This window comes from Marmota monax, unplaced genomic scaffold (assembly GCF_021218885.2).
Source record: "Marmota monax isolate L192 unplaced genomic scaffold, Marmota_monax_Labrador192_F-V1.1 WCK01_AAM20220418_F8-fsc00346, whole genome shotgun sequence".
Classification (NCBI taxonomy): Eukaryota; Metazoa; Chordata; class Mammalia; order Rodentia; family Sciuridae; genus Marmota; species Marmota monax.
The window spans coordinates 162,162-181,619 of NW_026692698.1; the positions used below are offsets into that span (position 1 = coordinate 162,162).

Consider the following 19,458-nt stretch of genomic DNA (forward strand, 5'->3'; position numbering starts at 1 on the left):
TGTTGTCTCCCAAAACTCACATGTGAGACATGCAAGAAGGTTTGGAGGAGAATGATTAGGTTATATCCTTAACCTTTCAGTGGATTAATCCCTTGATAGGGATTAACTGAGTGGTAACTGAAGTGGTAGGGTGTGGCTGGAGGACATGGACATTTTGGGTATGGCTTTGGGGTTTATATTTGTATCTGGCAAGTGGAGACCTCTCTCTGCTTTCTGATCACCATGTGAGCTGCTTCCCTCTGCCACACTCTTCCACCATGACATTCTGACTCATCTTGAGCCCCAAGGAATCGAGCTGGCTGTCCATGGATGGAGACCTCTGAAATCATGAGCCCCCAAATAAACTTTTCCTTCTCTACAGTTGTTCTGGTTGGGTCTTTGAGTCATAGCAGTGAAAAAGCTGACTGAAACAGAGGGTAAGTGCCCCTGGTTCCAGAAAGAAAAGAAAAATAAGTATGATGGTACCTGTGGGGTTTTTGCATCTATTGAAATGATCATGGTTTTTTTTTTTTTTTTTTAGTATTGGGTATTGAACCCATTGACATCCCCAGCCCTTTTTGAGACAGGGTCTGGCTAAATTGCTTAGGGCTTTGCTAAAAGCTGAGGCTGACCTTAAACTTGATCCTCCTGCCCTAGCCTCCTAAGCCTCTGGGATTACTGGTGTGTGCTACCACATCTGGGTTAAAAAAAAAAAAAAGAGTCCTTGGACTAGAGGATACATAGAATATTAACATGCTGTGGTCCATGGTTCATTTGAAACCACACTTGCACCACCGTGCCTGTCTGGTTTTTGTTTTTTATCTGATTGATATAGTATATTACATTAACATTTTTTTTTCCAGGTGAAGTTTAAACTCAGCTTGGCACATGAGGCCCCTGTGGCCTCTTCTCTGCCTGCCTCCCAGCCTCCCTGCCATATTTCCCAAAGTGTGCCCTCTGGACCAGCGCCCCCTGGCAACTTGTTAGACATATGAACTCTGGGGCTCTACACCAGACCTGCTGACCACAAACTCAGTGGTGGGTGTGGGCCAGCAGCCTGCACTTTAAAGGCCCACAGGAGATGCTGACAGGCACTGAAGTTCCAGAACTTCACACTGAATACCCTTTACTACAGCCAGATCACGCTCCCCTGCCTCTAGGCCTTTACTTGCACCAGTTCCTCTGGCTGTATGCCTTCACCTTCCTTAACTCCTCTTTGTCCTTTCAGAGTCAGCTTAGGCTATTCAGGGCCTTCCTCCACGTTCTTTTGTATTTCATGATGATCTTGGGATACCTTTGGAGTGGCAAGAACCAACATCCAATCATGACAGATTCCCCCAGCACAAGCCTCTCAGGAAGGAACTCTCCTTCCACACACACACACAGGGGAGGCGTCCTAATGTGAGGAATTTGGAGGATGGGTTTTCTAACCGGAAGAGTGTACAGAGGCTCAGAGGTGAAGGCTACATGAACAGGAAGGTAAGAGACACCCCCATCTGCCAGGGGGTGTGGGGAAGCACACCTGTAATCCCAGCAACCTGGGAGGTTGAGGCAGGAGGATCACAAGTTCCAGCCTTAGCAATTTAGTGAGACCCTGTCTCAAAAAAATAAAAAAGGGCTGGGTGCTCGAGTAAAGTGCCCCTAAGTTTGATCCCCAACACCAAAGAGAGAGAGAGAGAGAGAAGGAGGAGGAGGAGGAGGAGGAGGAGGAAAGAAAGAAACAGAGAGAGAGGCAGGTAGAGAAAGAGAACTCCCCTATCTGCCACCAAAGCTGAGACACCCTCCAATACCGACTCCCAACTAGTCCCCTTTTCCAGTCATATTGATGACTTAGAACTTTTTCCTATTGAAGTCACCCTCCCTTGCCACATGAAGGAAAGCAATAAAAACAGAGCTCAATATTGTCCTTTGAGAGGAAGCCTTTATTGTGACATAAAATACACAATACTTTTTTTTGGTGGCTATATACTATTCTGCCTTGACACTAAAATATGTATCTGAAATACTTTCACAAAGTTTTAAAAAAGAAAAATTATAAAAAGTATACTTTCATTTTAAGTGATATCTGCTTTGAGTCTCCCTCCACCCCCTACAAAACCCTGCACGTGCGCTGAGATGTCTGAGGGCTGGGGGTGTGTGTGTTGGGAGTGGGAGAGAGGTGGGGTCAAGACTTGCCATGGCCTCTTGTGGTTGCAGGAACAGGGCAAAGAGAGAAAACAGAATGCAGACAGTGAGCACACCTTTCAGTGAAGACCCTCTCCCACCTCTAGGCACAGCCTCAGTAAAATTGAGGACAGCTCAGCAACTGTATGGAAGCTACCCTTCAGCACCCTTCCTCCCAACCCCACAGCCCAACTACAGAATGAGTTCGGAGCTGCCTGTGACTGCCAGGCTGCTCTTCCTTCCATGGGCCATGGGGCTGGGTCTACCACCAATCTGAAAGTGTGTCAAGCCCCACATCCCTGTTCCTTTCCCTGTCCCTGCCCGGGTTGCTGGCACAGAGATTGCCACTCAGAGGCAGGTGCTGGGAAGCATCTGAGTGACAGCAGGGAAGGGCTCTTTAAGCCTGGGTCCTGGAGCCTTCGGCTTTGGTTTTCACCTGTCCCCAACATACCCACTGTGATTTGAATCGGATCTTGAGGGGGAGGGAGGGCTTCAGGACTCCTCCATCAGCCATTATCGGGTATCCACGGAGGGTCAGCCTGCTCCAGAGGCAGTCTACTGCCTGGCATAGAAAAATAAATCAGTGTATGAAACCAAGCCAAGGCAAACAGCAGCTTTTAAAAAGTCATCTTCCAATAAATAATTTACTACAGAGGAGTATTTTCCTTTAACAGCAAAACACTGATAAATTCAGAAGTTATTTTTGTAAAAAAAATATGTTTATTTACTCACATGTATAAAAATAAGGTTTTAGGGCCATCCTCTCCTGGGTGTGGTCCTGCCCTTCTTTTGGAGAGGGGGCCAAGGGGGCCTTGAAGGCCTTACCCGTAAGCTCTACCCTCTTCCCACCTGCCTGCCGCAGCCCCTCCCTTCTGGTGTACTACAGAGGAAATGGTTTGTTTTGTTTTGCTTCTATAGTTTACCAAACTTCCCAGCCAACCTGCTGAGTGCATTTCCCCAATTGCCAACTTCTGACACCAGCATCCTGCAGCCAGTGGCCACCTGCTGCACAAGCTGGCCCCAGGCTCAGGCCACACTCCTGCCACCTCCTCCTCAAGACATGGTGTGTGACAGTGAAGGGAAGAGGTGACCTGGGTGGCCCAGTACCTGGTGCAGGGAGAAAGAATTTTACTGTCAAATTCGGGTGGGAAAGGGAAAACAAAAAAGACCCAATCTAGAAACAAAAACATCATTAGACATTTGCAAAAAATCATTATCCAAACCAAGCCTTTAGAAAGCCTGGGCTGGGCCTCCACTCATGCAGAGGAAGGGCAGGCAGCACACAGAGGAGCAGCTGCCTGGGCAACGAGGCAACACTCTGGGTGCCAGGCTGGGCATGCCGTGCGCTCTGGCCAGAACACAAAGGACATCACCCTGTAAGCTCTCAGTTATGTGACCTTCTTTCCTTTCCTCTGTTTTGCCAAACGTGTCTGTGTGTGTACACACAGAAGAACCGACTGGCAATTCCAGACAGAGACAGAGACAGAGAGACGGAAAGGGGAGGAAGGGAGGAGGGAAGAGAAGGACAGAGAGATTGTTAAGATGGGCTTAGTGCTGTATAAAAAGCCACTACCCATCAGCAAACCTGTGACTTCCCTTGCCCCATCTTGCATGCTACCCCTTTTCCCATCCCTACCCGAGAACACAGGGGTGGGGTGAGGGGAGGAGGGAGGACTGGCTTTCTCGGTCAAAAGGCAGTTCTCTACATTTTAAAAGACAAGCAGAGATGGTGATGGTATCAATTGCCTGGCAGAGTGACAAAGGCTCCCTAGAGAGGAGGTACCTTTTCCTCCCTTTGTCCTTCTCTTACTTGAACCTCAGCATGTCCAAGTCCAGCCACCCTAAAAAAAAACGGCCAAGTTCCAGGGTCCACAGAACTAACTGCCTTTTTGCACAAGGTAAAAACAAGCACAGCCTCATTGTGGCCTCAATGCTGCAGCTAGACTCTGGACAGCAAGGGACAGAAACACTACAACGTGCAAACACACACACATACACACACACACACACTCACTCCCTTCACTGGTGCCACCATGCACAGAAACACTAAAGTCACGACTAGTATTAACACTTCACATTATGAGTATTGTATCCAAGGAGAAGCGGTTCATGGAATTAAAACATCCACAAGAGTAAATCCTCGGGTGAGGATTAAGAAGCTGAAGTTGGCGAGGTCGGGTCACGACTGTGCGTGAGGGATCCACTGACTGTCCATGGGCCGGCCTAGGAGTTCTTCCACACGCCGGGCCACATCCATTGTGTCTTCCAGGTCGAAGTCCCCATCGGTATCAAGGACGGCATCAGGACTTGGGAGGGGAAGACAAGAGATGAAGTTCAGAGGCCACCTTGAGCCCCAGAGCCTACCAGGCAAGTGGCCTAAGACCACCTGCCCCCTCAGCCTAGGGCCTCACAGGAAAAGAACCACTTCTCTGAACGCTGGCGAGGAGCAGCCTTTGAGGGCAGACAGACCCCAACCCCAATACCCACCCCAGCAGCCCCATCACTGGCTTCCCACACCCAACAAAAACCCACCCAGTTCTTTTAAATTTTTTTTTTTTTTATAGTGCTGGGGATTGAACCTAGGACCTTGTGCATGCGAGGCAAGCACTCTACCAACTGAGCTATATCCCCAGCCCCTCACCCAGTTCCTATATACAGCAAAAAATTTCTCCATTTTTAGAAAGGGGAGCAGATGCCATTTGCCCCATTTCACTCTAAAGAACCAATATTTTCTGGTGGAATCTTTCCCTCCTATAGGCCAGAGCCCAGGCCTAGCCTGGTGGTCGCAGACCTAGAGGAGCTCTGGATTCCTTTGTCCCACTGGCCCTCCAGGGCTCCAGCCTGAGGCCAGGGCCCAGTTCCTCCCCATAGACCCCAGAAGAACACAACTTACTTCTGTGGGTACATATTGTAGTGAGCCTGGGGACACACAGACGGGGAGGGGGCCTGGTCCATGTATGTGGTGCTGGCCCCAGCGTCTGTATTTGCGTTCACAAACCTGCAAAGGGAAGCAGAACACGGCCTCAGCTGCCAGGGGGCCAGGTGGCAGCTGACCTGGGGAGGGGCTCTGGGGTGCCTTTACATCTTTTTTGGCGTATAGAAGGAGAAAGTGTCCCACTGGCCCTAGGTCCCCAGCTGTGGATGTGTGCTCCTGGGTGTTGGCCATAGCATGACTAAGCCCAATTTCCTCCCAAGACCTGAGCCAGGCTTACCAGGGGATGGAGATGCTGGCCCAGGGTTAGGGGTGGCAGTGTCAGGAGTGGGGTCGAGAGTGGGGAGAACGGAGAAGTAGTTGGGGGCCTGGAGCTGGGCCCCAACACTTACTCAGGGACGACTTGCTTGATCTGTGGCTTCACATATCCATCGACTGCTTTAGCTGCCAAGGAGGAGGAGCGGTGGTGAGAAGCAAAGTTCCCAAATGAAATAAAAATGTAATCCTCCTTAAGAGTCACATCTTTTCTTAGGACAAGACATAGCCACCTAATTTTATCTTAGGACACGACACAAACACTTCACATTTCCATCTGTTGAGAGATCTGGTGGAGGAGAAGCTCAGCACCAAAACTGAAAAGCCAGGTTGGCTGAGATGTTTTAAAATATCCTTCAACCCAGAAACTATACACTTTCATACAAATCTATGTCAATTATTAATTGGGTAAATTATTGGTTAATTATTAAAAACCTAAAAACCTTTGAAAGTTTTAAGTTAAAGATGTAGCAGGGACAGGATTTATTCTGCATATCTGGGGGACGGGCAGCATTAGAACCAGCAGTGGAGGCCGGAAGAGGATAAATTTCCAGCCGCATAAGGAAGAATGTTACCATAAGTAGAACCGTCCCTCCCTGCAACAGGCTGTCTTGGGAAGAACTGCTGTCCGTTCACTGCAGATTGAAGCAGAAGGTGTCTAAGTCCTTCTTAGGGATTACACAGAAAAGCTCAAGCACTACAGAGCCATAGATCTGACCTGACAATCCCCGAGGTCTATCTCTTGAGGATCTAACTCTCTCAGAAAGGAATTTTATCCCTCCCAGCACTGGCAGGTTTGTTCATTCTGTGGTTTCTGCATCTGGGGGGCAATCTGATGACCACTCATCCTGGTGAGAGCTGTCAGTGCCAAGGTTGGCTGAAAAGCATGCTGATGTGTGTCCCTCATTCTCTGCAGAATCCCCAGGGGGACATGATGGACTTGGGGCAAACCTGAATGTGGCCTGGCAGTAGTTATCTTTTTAAGAGATTGATTGTGGAAATTCTGTTAAGTGGGTGAAAAGAATGTGAGGGTCTGATGTGGGTGAATAAAATCTTGTTTCCCAGACATGTGAGTGTGGGAAATAGTTCAATCTGAATCTGTTAGTCAAGAGAGCTATTCTGATCAACAGAACCAAGGGCTTGTCAGCTAAGTAGCCAAGATAGGGAAATGTTACATGGTTCACAAACCGTTTCTTATCCTAACCTGCTGCATCTTTGGCTTCAAATGTCAAGTGTTACCTTTTCATGACATTGGATGCATTTGTGTTTTACAGTCTACAGAAAACTTTATAGATTGGCAGAAAAGATAAAAATAAAGGAAGGCCGGGTATGATGGTACATGCCTGTAATCCCAGTGATTGAGGAGGCCAAGGCAGGAGGATCTCAACTTTGAGGCCAGCCTCAGCAATTTAGCAATTTAGTAAGGTCCTGTTTGAAATAAAAGGGGTTGGGGTGGCTGGGGATGCAGCTCAGTGGTAGAGTGCCCCTGGGTCTAATCCCCAGTATTGCAAAAACAAAACAAAAATAAATAAACAAAACAAAGAAAGCTATAAAAAAACAGGATATTAAAGTCTAGATTAGCTGTGCTAACAAAAAAGAATGATGTAAATAATCCAAAATACCTCATAAGTCTAAACATAGAACTATACCATCATCTTTGACTTTGAGAAGGCAAAAACAAAAGACAGGGGATGGAAATGTAGTTCAGTGGTAGAAGCACATTCTGAGGATGAGAGGTCCTGGGTTCAATCCCCAACATTGAAAAAAAAAAAAAATTCTATAAAGGAAAAAGGTTTGTAGATTGTACTTCTACAGAAAAAAAATGAGCCTGCATTTCAGCAAAACTTATATGTTAAAAGCATAATAAAACATGGAGAAGACATTTGTTATATATAATAAGGAATTAATATATTTCCCATATAAAAAAAGCAACTTTAAAAGAAAAATGAACTGGGCACAGTGGTGCACGCCTGTAATCCTAACAGCTCGGGAGGCTGAGGCAGGAGAATCACAAGTTCAAAGTCAGCCACAGCAAATTGGCAAGGTCCTGTCTCAAAATAAAAAATATAAAGGGCTCAAGATAGAGCTCAGTGGTAAAGCACTTGCCTAGCTCAAGTGAAGCACTAGGTTCAATCCTTAGCACTGCATAAAAATAAATAAATAAAAGTATTATGTCCATCTAAAACTAAAAAAAAAAAAAAATTAAAAGGGTGGGGGGGCTGGAGTTATGGCTCAGTAGTAGAGCGCTCGCCTAGCATGCATGAGGCACTGGGTTCAATCCTCAGAACCATATAAATGTAAAATAAAGATATAGTGTCCACCTAAAAAAAACTAAAAAAAATAAATATTAAAAAAAAAGGGTGTGTGGGGGATGCTAGGGACGAAGCTCAGTGGTTAAATGCCACAGAGTTCAATCCCTGGTACCAAAAGAATATACAGTAATAATAATAAAAATAATAAAATAAAACAAAGAAAGAAAAATGAGTAAGAAATACGAACATGAACTTCACACTTCACAGAAAAATGCAAATGGTCAGTGATATAGTGGTTAAAAAATAAAGGCTCTTGAGGTGGACTGAGTTCAAATCAAGGCTTGGCCAACTTCCTAGCCGTGTGATTTTTGGCAAGTAATTTTACTTCTTTGTGATGCAGTTTCCTTATCTGTAAAATGGGGCTATACCAGTCCTTCTAGAGTAGTTCTGAGGATTTAAATGAAAATGTATATGAAAAGTACTCAGAAAAGTTCCTAGTACACAGTAAATATTAAATAAATGTTGGCTATTATTTTATTATTCTATTTATTATCATTATAGTCATATGAAAAGATTTTTGAGATTACCTAGAGTCAAAGAAATTAAGACCAATAAGATGCTTTTTTTCTTTTTCTTTTTTTTTGTGGTAGTGGGAATTGAACCCAAAGTCACTTTACAATGGAGCCACATCCCCAGTCCTTTTTTATTGTTTGAAATAGGGTCTCACTAAATTACTGAGGGTCTCACTGAATTGCTGAGACTGGCCTTGAACTTGTGATCCTCCTGCCTCAGCCTTCCAAGTTGCTGGGGTTACAGGAGTGTGCCTGGCTCGGATATCATTTTTATGCCAATCAGACAGGTAGACCTGAAATGGATGATTAGAGTCTTTAGGTGGCAGGAGGAAGAAGCAAATGTCCAACATAAATACATGGGAGTGAAAATGAATTTTGCTTTCTGAAGGGCAATAATGAAATATGTGTCAAAAAGCTTAAAAAGTATATATTCCTTGACACCAGTTCTGTTTTAGGAATTTATCTCAAGGAAAGAGTTGAACAAGATACATGTACCAGGTTATCTCAACGTCAATCATAACCAAAAATGCAAATAAATTATAAGTATGCTAACTAACCAACATGGAAAACCACACAGAATCATTATATAATGAAGCTCTCTACAATCATCAAGATGAAGGTAGGCCAGGTGCGGTGGTGCAGCTTGTAATCCTAGCAGCTTGGGAGGCTGGGGCAGAAGGATCGTGAGTTCAAAGCCAGCCTCAGCAAAAACAAGAAGCTTAGCAACTCAGTGAGACCCTGTTTCTAAATAAAATACAAAATTGGGCTGAGGATGTGGCTCAGTGGCCAAGTGCCCTGGAGTTCAATCCCCAGTACCACCCAACCAAAAAAAAAAGGAAAAAAGATGAGGGTGGCTATATTGGATATGTTTGTTAAGGGTGTGTGAGTGTGTGTGTGTAATCAGGGCACCCAAAGATTACCTATGGTCTAACCCAAACCTAAACCTTTCACCCTAGACTCCATGTCAAAGGAGCCCTGACCTCCGCCTCCCACAGCTTCTTCCCTGTTCTGCAGGCTATAGCCTCCTACCCTCACAAAGCTTTCAGATGTACCAAGCTCACTCCCACTTTTGGACTTGGACTTGGCCTCACTTTCTTAGCCTAAGATGTTTTTCCCCTGGATCTTTGTATGGTCAGCTTCCTCACTTTGTTCTGACCATTCAAATATGGGTTCCTCAGAAACCTCCCCTGACCACCCTGATGACAGAGTGTCACTTCTCTATCCCTGTACCTTGCTAGTTTTCTTCAGAGCATCCGTTGCTAAATAAATCTATTTATTTATTTCCTTGCTTATTGTTTTCTTTCTCTAACTAGATTGTAGCCTTCACACAAAAAGTGCACAATAAGCAACTGGACACAAGGAAGAAAGGAAGGAAGAGTATGAACCTGAAGAGAGTGGAGGAACAGTCACTAAACTTGTCCACAGAGGCTCTTCCCTGGATGAGAGATGTGTGATGACTTTCTTATGCTTTTATGTTTTCTGAAAATTCTACAATAAACATGAAACATTTTCTAGCTCGGAAAACCATAAAACCATCTCCTTTAAAAAAAAATTTTTTTTTGTAGTTGTAGATGGACAGAATGCCTTTATTTCATTTATTTTTTATGTGGTGCTGAGAATCAAACCCAGTGCGTCACGCATGCTAAGCAAATGCTCTGCCACTGAGATACAGCCCCAGCCCCCAAACCATCTCCTTTTTGAAAAACAAAATTTTACCTAATTTTATTTGATCTAAACTTTATTAAATAAAGTAATTCATTCCCTCTGATTTGGTATATGGGATGGCAGATATATTTTTGTGTGACTAACAAATGCAGCAAGGGGGCTTATGTCTGCCCTGGATAATACCAAAAAAGCAGTGACTGAGTGTTAACTGTGTGAATTCCATGCGCATACATGCATGCGCTCACACCCCAAACCAAACCAAACCAAACCAAACCAAACCAAACCAAACCGAAACAAAACCGAAGTCACAACAAAATCAAATCAGAATGCGAACATTGTTACCAGTGGCAGGCTCGCATGGAACTGGTGTGTAATATTTGGAGTACACTTCATCTTTTGGCCGATCAGGAAACACGTATATAAGGTAATTCAAGTCCCCTAGACGGTCGGCCAGAGACCGGATGGAGAAGTCTCTGGTGGTAAAAGGCATCAGATTCCAAAACATTCTTTCCTCTAGATCAATAAACAGAACAATCACATTCTATCCATGATTTCTGAACACAGAATCTTAAAATCCAAATATACCACAAATTCAAGCCCTTCATTAAAATTGATCAAATGGAAATCTCCATTTTAAAATAACCACAGGTTGTAGGTAAAGTAGTTTTTAAAAGCATGGATAGATAAGCAGGTAATGCACGCATCACTTCCCTAGAGACTGAATGATCTCAGGTCAGTTCAAGTTCAAGCAGCATTCCATCCCTCTCTAGAAGGAACAGTTCTTATCGACCCCAACCCCTGATTCTCTGTATGAAGGTATATAAGAGAGCTAGGAAGCATGCCCATAGGCAGAGAAAACATAAGAGCTATTAAAAGCTATTAAAATCATTAAAAGTCTCTCTCTCTCTCTCACACACACACAAAAAACACACACACACACAAATCCAGCAAGGTACTTTTATCTTATTGTAAGGGTCAGAGAAAAAAATTAACATTCTTGGTGGAAATGGTCAATGGCAATACCCTCATGTTAATCAGGAAAAGGGAATGATTGAAATAGCACATTATTAGTACTTTGAAGACTCCAAATCATCAAAGTAATTCTTCATTGAAATAAGTTCCAGGCTGAGAAATAATAGGGCAAATATTTCAAAAGGGAAGCAGCTGAGATTTTATAGACTGCTGTATTGCATAGTTATACTTTTGTGTTTCCCAAAATTAATAATTATGTTTCCCATAATAAGATTTTTCATAGGCGCCATATTATGAGCAACCATGTCATGGTTATATGACTATGTTTTCTGTAACTAGTACTGGCCCCAACAAATAATAAGTATTCAATAAACTATTAAAGTAATTTTGCAACAAAAGCAGCTGACTTTGGATGAAAACCAAGATGCGTCTTAAAAAGGGTGGAGCACTCACGAGAATCAAACTTCCAAGCAATGGTGATGCCGCCAATTTCTGAGTCGCTGAATCTCAGTAGGAAGGTTCCATCAGGCTTGTTAATGAGTAGGTCATGGGCCTGTTGCTTGTTCACAAAACCCAAAATGGCCCTGGATCACAAAGGCCAAATGAACAGAAGCAGAGGGTGATGTGTTAATGCTAGGAGGAAAACTTTCATACTCTACTTTAGACTTAAAAAATAATGATTCTAGCCAGGTGTGGTGGTGTGTGCATATAGGCCCAGCTACTCAGGTCGTGGAAGCAGAAGCATCACTTGAGCTCATGAGTTTGAGACCAGCGTGGGCAACACAGTGAGACCCCCATCTCAGAAAAAAGGAGAATTACCCATCATTCCAATGAGGCTTGAGATGTTTTTTTAACACTTCCATCACACCGTCAAACCATTGCCAAAAAGTATAATTCCGTCCTGGCAAATTCTCCTGGTTGGAGATACAGCAATGAACACACACACACACAGAGAGAGAGAGAGAGAAAGAGGAAGAGTTGGAATATTAACTGCATGTACTTTAACTGGAAAACAAACACCTGCACTGCCAGAAGCATGCAACTATTTCTGCCTACCTCAGTTTTACCAAATGGTCCTCAACCAAAAAGACAGAATGAAGAAGAAAAAACAATTAAGGGGAAAGGCCAATGTGCTACTGTCAATACCCAGTGGTCCCTGAGTCTTCCACCTGGATCCGGGCTGACTATTTTTGCTGTGTGGCCTGTGACTAGCAACATCAGCATTACTCAGGAGCTTCTGATAAATGCATGTTTTCAGGACCCATCTCAGCTGAATCACAGCTGTGTTTTAATAATATGCCCTGTTGCTTCATAAATTTGATCTGGATTAGATCACAATCATAAGGCCACAGAGATGGTCACATCATACAGATGTTTCCAATGGTCATCAGTCAAATGCAGTTACCTGATCCTATTAGAAGGCAGGAGCTTTACTGTAATGGAAAAGATAGACCATGAGACCTCCTGATTCCCCTATCAAACCTCTTCTGACTACCAGCAAGATTGTTGGCCAACTTGTTAATACAAAACTACCCAGAAGACCAATACCTCTCTGAATGAAAGGCATTTAAAACACTGGATGTGGAAGTATAGGAAAGGAACTCAAGTGTAATTAAAAATCAATCAAAGATATGACATCTGAGTACCAGACACTACAAACTAGAAAATGTTTCTTTTATCAGCATTCTGTTCTGTGGGTTAAGGGTCTCATGGGAGTCTGAACTGGCATTATACATCATGGAACATCAGAGAGTGAATGAATGGGACAGAGTCATGGATTTATTATCTTAAAGCTTTTTTTCCCATGAGTTATGTTTATGTTTGCTCTCTTTATTTCCTTTATATAGGAAGAAAATGCACTAACTGAACACAAAGCCCAACTTACTTAAAACATGGAAAGATGTGATTCTCAACATGAGACCTGGATAACTCTGAAGTTGGCCATCTATTTAGAAGCTTCTATTATTTTTGGTACATTTTATTATAAATATGAAGAATAGAGGCCCAGGACAGGGAGACTCCTGAAGACATCTGGTTGGGAGGGATTGACCTAATATCAACTGGAGGCCTGGATTCCTCACCCTGTTGAACTGGGACCAGGACACAGACATGCTGTTGTAGTCCTCGAGGTGGGCGCTGCTGCTGTTGAACAGTTTCTGCGCCAGGAACACGAGGTTCTCCTTGGTCAGGCCTCGGTTGCTCTGTACTTCGGCCTTGAATTTCATGTTGAGAGCTTCACACAGCTGTGGCCACAGCACTTTGTCAGGCACGGCAAATGGCACCCTGCCCTGAGAGGGAGAGAAGCCAGATTCTTATGAAAAAAAACAGTTGCATGATTGATTCCCTCCAGCCACAAGAGAAAAACAACGATGGCTGGAAGTAGTTATAAGCACTGGTCTTGCCAAGGACATTCATGCTTCCTTGGGGTATATGGTTCTGTGAGATGCAGAAGATTCCGTTTTACCTTCTTCATGCATAACTAGAAGTTAACATTATGCTATGTATGTTATGCATAATGAGCTGCTGCTGATCCTGTGGTTCAACCTGAGGTTCTAAATCCATGAATAAAAATAAAAATAAAACCAAGGTCTGGCTTTTATGTTATTAACTCATTGGGAATTTAGAAACTGAAAAGACTGGTAAAGAGAGAGAGAATGTGCACATACATGTATACATATGCACGCATACACACATATGTGCATACTTGCCCTTGACATCTGCCAAGAACTCTATCACAATGTGAAACAACTTGGCATGGTAGAGTGAAAATTTCAGGTTGGCAATTTAATTAATAGGACAGAATATGAACTTTTTAAAAAATTTCATCATCAAGTGTTATTATCAGAATATGAACTTTTAATAAATTACTTTTCATTCTATTCAACCATAGTACTTAAAATTCTATAAATTTTTTTCAGATGGACATTTCCTTCACATAATAAAAATTCAAAAAACAAAGAAGTAAATATAGTGAAGTTGCTTTCCTATCCCCATCAGTAAGCCAATTGTTCCCAAATGCATCTAGTGTCTTGTATATATTGCCAAAGATATTGCATGTCAGCAATTATTCTTTTTTTCTTTAAACATAAATGGTAGCATAAAATCCACATATTCTGTATTTCCTCTTTTTCCCACTTAATAGTATATCTGGGAAATCTCATATCAGCACATAAAGAAATTCCTCATTTCTTTATGAGAGGAATGAGAAGAGAAGGGAAGGAGGAGAGGTTGGTCAAATGTTCTTCAAGCCACTTCAGTGGCATTCAGACAGCATTCAGGTGCATAAGCCCGCAAAATTATATCTGATCTTTCAGACAAAACATCTCATTCTCTCTGAGAGATCTGGAATGAATTAGAGACTGTGAAATCAGGAAAGGACATTGAGTGTCATCCTCGTTTACTGGAAAGAAGATGACATGAAGCAACGCCTCTGCTAAACTAACTTCTAGAAGGAGCCTGGGAGTCCCCTACCCCATTCAGGGTATCCCCCAAGAACTCAAAAATATTTACTGACCATGGGGGTTGTGACAGTATTTCTCTGTTATCCAATGTAAGCATCCCAATAGCGCCATTATGCTTCTGTTGCCGGAACTGAACGGAAACTCAAGCTCAGAGAGGCAAAGAGAACATCCCTAGATCACAGTCAGGATCACAGTGAAGAGGGGGTAGAGCCTAACCCTGGCCTGACATCAAGCCATGCCCTTTCCATATTTTCTATTCTGCCTTTAACTAAGGAAAATAAAACTTTTCCCGTGATTTTTTAAAATTTGTTTTAATTGTAGATGGACAGCATGCCTTTATTGTATTTGTTTGCTTCTTTGTTTGTTCATTTACTTATTTTTTTATTTGTTTGTTTATTTTGGTGCTGGGGATTGAACCCAGGGCCTTGTGCATGCGAGGCAATCACTCCACCAACGGAGCTATATCCCTAGCCCTTCTATGCTTTTTGAGGGGATACCACATGGAAAAAACTGGTGACACCATTGTGATCTCGAGACCCACAGGCCCAAAGGATCCACTCACAGGCTCTGCAAAAGCATTGTCCCAGAGGACAGTAGCTGTCGCGTTGTTGTCCTGGCTTCCATGCACAATCACCACCACCGGGAGTGACAGGGTCTAAAAGACACAGGAGAAGGGCTGAGCACCCACAGCCTCAAGTTCTTTCCCTTCCTTCTTTTTTCCTTGTCATTGCAACACTATCATTCAAGTGGCAGTAAGTGACGCCCTAAAATGCAGAATGGGAATGGCTCCCGGAGTAAGGTGACTTTTCACAATACTGGCACAACTTTAGAAATTTCAGATATTTTAAAGGCAATATTGCTTATATGTTTCTGAAGGACAGAGTAAGTTTCTCAAAGTTGTAAGGAAAATGAGAAAAAGAAAGAGCATAAAGAGACATTTCTGGAAAAAGAAAAATGAAATGTTTAAAACGTACTATACACTCCTCATGCTGAGTAACGCTTCCTATCATTCATTTTTTAAATCTATTCCTCCAGCCATTTCAATTCATTACTGTTTATTCATGACTTAATAGAATCTAAGAGAGAACACCTGAAAGGATGAGGTCTCCCCATTTTCTGTTTATCAATGGTTAAAAAGAAGATACAAGGTGATCACCATTCTTTCTTTTAGTTGTATACGTACATAATACTTTTATTTATTTATTCTTTTTATTTAATGTGGGGTTGAGGATCAAACCCAGTGTTTCACACATGCACGGCAAGCTTGAACACTGAGCCACAACCCCAGCCCATGATCACCATTTTTTGGGATATAAAATGCACAGCACACGTGAGCGTGCATACCCCCACACACAAGCATACCTGGCTATGGAGGGGGCTTTACCTTAACTTGAAAAACCAGCTCATTTCCACCAACACTAAACTGTGATTCAAACAGGATTGTGAATTTTTCTTCTGTCACAGACTCTGCTCCACGACGATCAGACCTCTTAATTCGTTTCAGGGACTGCAAAGGAGGAACATGAGATGACAAAGCCCTCAAACACAGAGGGAGAATGCATCTTTCCTCTTCTCCCCTCCTCACCATGTTTCTGAAGTGGGCGCTGAGGGTGCCCGTGGCCTGGTGATACTCCATGACACAGCAGTTGTTCAAGATCTCACCACTGTAATCACTGCAAATCAGAGAGACCAGCTCCAAATCTATCTGGGTCTCAGTACACATGGGGCAAAGAACATGTTTGGGGTAGGAGGAAATAATATAGAAGGCTGCTAAAAGCACATATCATTTAGGGGAAATGTTAGCTATATAAATAAAACATATAGGGGCTGGGGTTGTGGCACAGAGGTAGAGCGCTTGCCTACCATGTGTGAGGCACTGGGTTCAATCCTCAGCACCACATTAAAAAAAAAAAAAGATATAGTGTCCACCTATAACTATAAAAATAAATAATTTAAAAATAAATAAAACACACAAATAATTTTTTTAAATACTATTACTACTAAGACATACTTTTTTTTTTTAAAGAGAGAGAGAGAGAATTTTAATATTTTATTTTTTAGTTTTCGGCGGACACAACATCTTTGTTTGTACGTGGTGCTGAGGATCGAACCCAGGCCGCACGCATGCCAGGCGAGCGCGCTACCGTTTGAGCCACATACCCAGCCCACAAGTAATTTTCATATCCCTACTAAATGAAACTATACTATCTTCAAAAAAGAACCCCCTTATATTCATTCTCTGATCCTCAGAACAGGCCAGAGGGTGAGCAAGGATCTGCAGAGATGGCAGAATTTCTATCTTCCCATTGCAGGGACCTGAAGAAAGGGCCAGGGAACTAGAAACTGAGGCACACTCACTTGCGGGTGTTCTCGTTCTTGAGCAGGGACTTGGCCTGCTGCTCGCTGATGATGGTCGCCTTCACCTGGGGGGGGTTCATGTGCACATTCAGCTTCCCGCCCACCAGCAGGCGCACGGTGGCTGCAAACTTGGTCTGCGTCTTCAGGACCTGAGGGGGCTGCTTCTCAATGATGAATGTGCTGCAGGGGACATGAGTGACCAGATACACGATGAGATGCAGGCGTGGGAGTGGGGGAAGAGTCTCTCTCTGAGGAAAGGGACCTCCCACAGGTCTAGCAGGCGAAGGACAACACAAGGCTTCTGTTCCCAGAAAGAAGGGGAGGCCAAGCAGAGGCACCTCCCTCAGTGTCCACACCAGAAACTAGGCCAGGGCTGCCCCAAGCAGCCAGAGCAACTGGAGATGCAGTGGGAGAGGATGCGAGGCACAGCCTGTGGTCTGGATGGCACCTGCCGCCTTCCACATGCCAACCCCAAGGGAACTGCTCTGCCCTGGGCACGGTGGAGAGGCAGCAGTCACCTGGTGACCAGGGCAGAGATGATGTCTGTGATGGTGGCGTTGACTTCGGCCAGCATCTCCTCCACTGGGCCAGGGATGGGCAGCTGTTGGCAGAGGTGCTCGGCTCTGCGGATCTGCTGCCGGTTCTGCCAGATGATCTCGGCCAATTTCTCACACCTGCGAGGAGTCCCAGGGCCCACATGGGAATGATGGCTTCTTCCCCACCCTGGGCCAGAGCCTGGGGGCTCCCAGCCTAGGGAGACCTCCCCCCAACACAGCTGCACCTGCACAGCAAGGACCCACCCAGGACGGCACAGCAATTCCCCACCCCATGGTCCACGGGTACACAGGGCACTCCTGCCTTCCAGAAGTAGAGGATGCACGGGAGGCCACCCTGATTTGGGTCCAACCAGCCCAAGAGTCACTGCATACCAAAGCCCTGTCCCTTTCCCCAACATGTGACTGACTGCATCCCTGGGGAAATGGAACAGGGAACAAAGTCCATATCTAAACCAGGACACTGGTGAGATGAGGGCTGTCACAAGACAGAAGGAGCCTGCTGCTCAGGCCAAGGCAGGAGGCAGAAGAGGCAGCCGGCAGCACACCCTGGAGTCCTGCCACCCTGCTGCCTCCCCACTGCCCTCACCAGGATTGCAGCACGTCCAGGCTGCCCTCGGGGGGCCCTCCGTTCCCGGCCAGCTGCTGCCGCCGCTTCCACTGGATCAGCTCGTCATCCAGGATGATGGTCTGTTGCTTCCGCAGCAGCTGCAGGGTCTTCTGGTGCTTCTCGGCCAGCTCCTGTGGGAAGGGGGACAGCGGCCCTTCTGGGCTCCCAGGGAACAGCCCTGCAGGGCCTCCCCTACAATCCCGGGCAGCCAGGCAGCCCAGCAGGCCCTTCCCTCTCTGACCCCCTACCCTCACAGACCCCAGAGAAGAGGGTCTGGCCTCCTGCTCTCCCTGGCTCTGTCCCTCCGTCCAGTCACCAGAGAAGCAGGATCCTACTCACCACGCGGTACTGCTGCAGTGTCTGTGCCTCCCGCTGCAGCCAGGCCTCCAGGGACACCTGCTTCTGCTGGAGGGCCGTCTCCCGGCTCAGGCGCTCCTGGGGGTTCAGCTGGGCCAGCTGGGCAAACTGAGCTGGAGGAGGGGACACGACACCCACCACCATCACTCCTGGCATCCAGCAGGAAGCCCACAGCATTCCCACTCACTTGTTCTGGAGCAAGACCTCCAGGGTCAGACACCCCACTGATGGCAAGTGGGGCTTCCTACCTACAGTCGCCGGTGCCCAAAGATGAAGATGCTCCCTCAGAAGGCAGCCTCTGGGCTCTGGTCACTGGCCTCCTGACCCAGCCTCCCCTCTGGGCAGTGGGTGCTCAGGATCCTGCTCGACCCCAAACCCCTCTGGGTGAACTCTGCACATCACTTCCTTTCCTGTGTCTCCGCTCCCCACACGTAAGATGGGAGAATCCTGGCACCTGCTCAGGGCCTTGCCGTGGACTTTAAAGGAATGACGATGCAGAAAATGCTCAAGGAGCAGCCGGGAAGGCCTGAGTTCTATGTAGATTGGTCCTTTTTGGTGACTGGGGGTAGGACGAGAATAAAAGAGTGACAGAGACAAGCAGCTGCTGGGCCCCACCCTCACGTGCAGGGGACCTCGTCTGGGAGGCCCTGCTCCCTTATTTTGTCTCATCCCTGAACTTGGCAGTCCCTCCCCAGTGGTGAGTCTCACTAGGGGTTGCAAAACATCTGACATGTCTGTCCACAGTAGGTCAATGCAAAGGGATGGGGAGAGAAGGGGGGTGAGAGGAGGGAGGAAATCAACAGAAGACGGGGACAATATCCAGGGCCTCCCAGGACACAATTCAGCAAATTCCCTTAGGAAAGGGAGGTGGAGGGAGGCATCACCAGCTGCTGGGAATCCCACTGATGGCAATAACAGGGAGGGAGGAAGGCCTTCCTACCTTTTTTCAAGATATCTCTAAACAAATCCTTAAGACATGGTGGAGGTAGAAAGAATAAAGCAAGATATACCTGAGGATCCATAACCTCAAAACATGCCCATAGTTAAAGCCACCTGTCCACCTCCCCGGTTTGCAAACCCCTCTGCCTCCCCAAGAAAACAGTCTCCCCAGTGCTGGGATTATTACTCCCTTCCTATCTCTCTCTCTTTTTTTAATATTTGTTTTTTAGTTTTAGGTGGACATCATATCTTTTTTTTTTATTTTTTAGTTGGACACAATATCTTTATTTATTTATTTTTATGTGGTGCTGAGGATCGAACCCAGGGCC

At 45.2% G+C, this 19,458-nt stretch overlaps 1 protein-coding gene across 5 annotated transcripts in view; it reads right to left on the reverse strand.

Annotated features, from left to right (window-relative positions):
* Positions 1-1,880: 1,880 nt before the first annotated feature.
* The window catches only part of Stat5b (signal transducer and activator of transcription 5B), a 63,626-nt gene continuing 46,048 nt past the window's right edge, over positions 1,881-19,458 (reverse strand). For 4 of the 5 annotated variants that reach the window (XM_046446545.1, XM_046446546.1, XM_046446544.1 and 1 more), the window contains 14 exons: positions 18,173-18,303; positions 17,813-17,964; positions 17,188-17,343; positions 16,670-16,849; positions 15,897-15,984; positions 15,696-15,818; positions 14,874-14,966; positions 12,932-13,138; positions 11,670-11,764; positions 11,304-11,434; positions 10,221-10,391; positions 5,467-5,518; positions 5,036-5,140; positions 1,881-4,448 (listed from right to left, as the gene is read on the reverse strand). In XM_046446545.1, coding sequence (XP_046302501.1) covers positions 4,322-4,448; positions 5,036-5,140; positions 5,467-5,518; positions 10,221-10,391; positions 11,304-11,434; positions 11,670-11,764; positions 12,932-13,138; positions 14,874-14,966; positions 15,696-15,818; positions 15,897-15,984; positions 16,670-16,849; positions 17,188-17,343; positions 17,813-17,964; positions 18,173-18,303 — 1,811 coding nt within the window. In that variant the 3' untranslated portion in view covers positions 1,881-4,321. Of the gene's footprint in view, positions 4,449-5,035; positions 5,141-5,466; positions 5,519-10,212; positions 10,392-11,303; positions 11,435-11,669; positions 11,765-12,931; positions 13,139-14,873; positions 14,967-15,695; positions 15,819-15,896; positions 15,985-16,669; positions 16,850-17,187; positions 17,344-17,812; positions 17,965-18,172; positions 18,304-19,458 lie in introns of those variants that run through there. The other variant, XM_046446547.2, reaches the window with a different exon arrangement.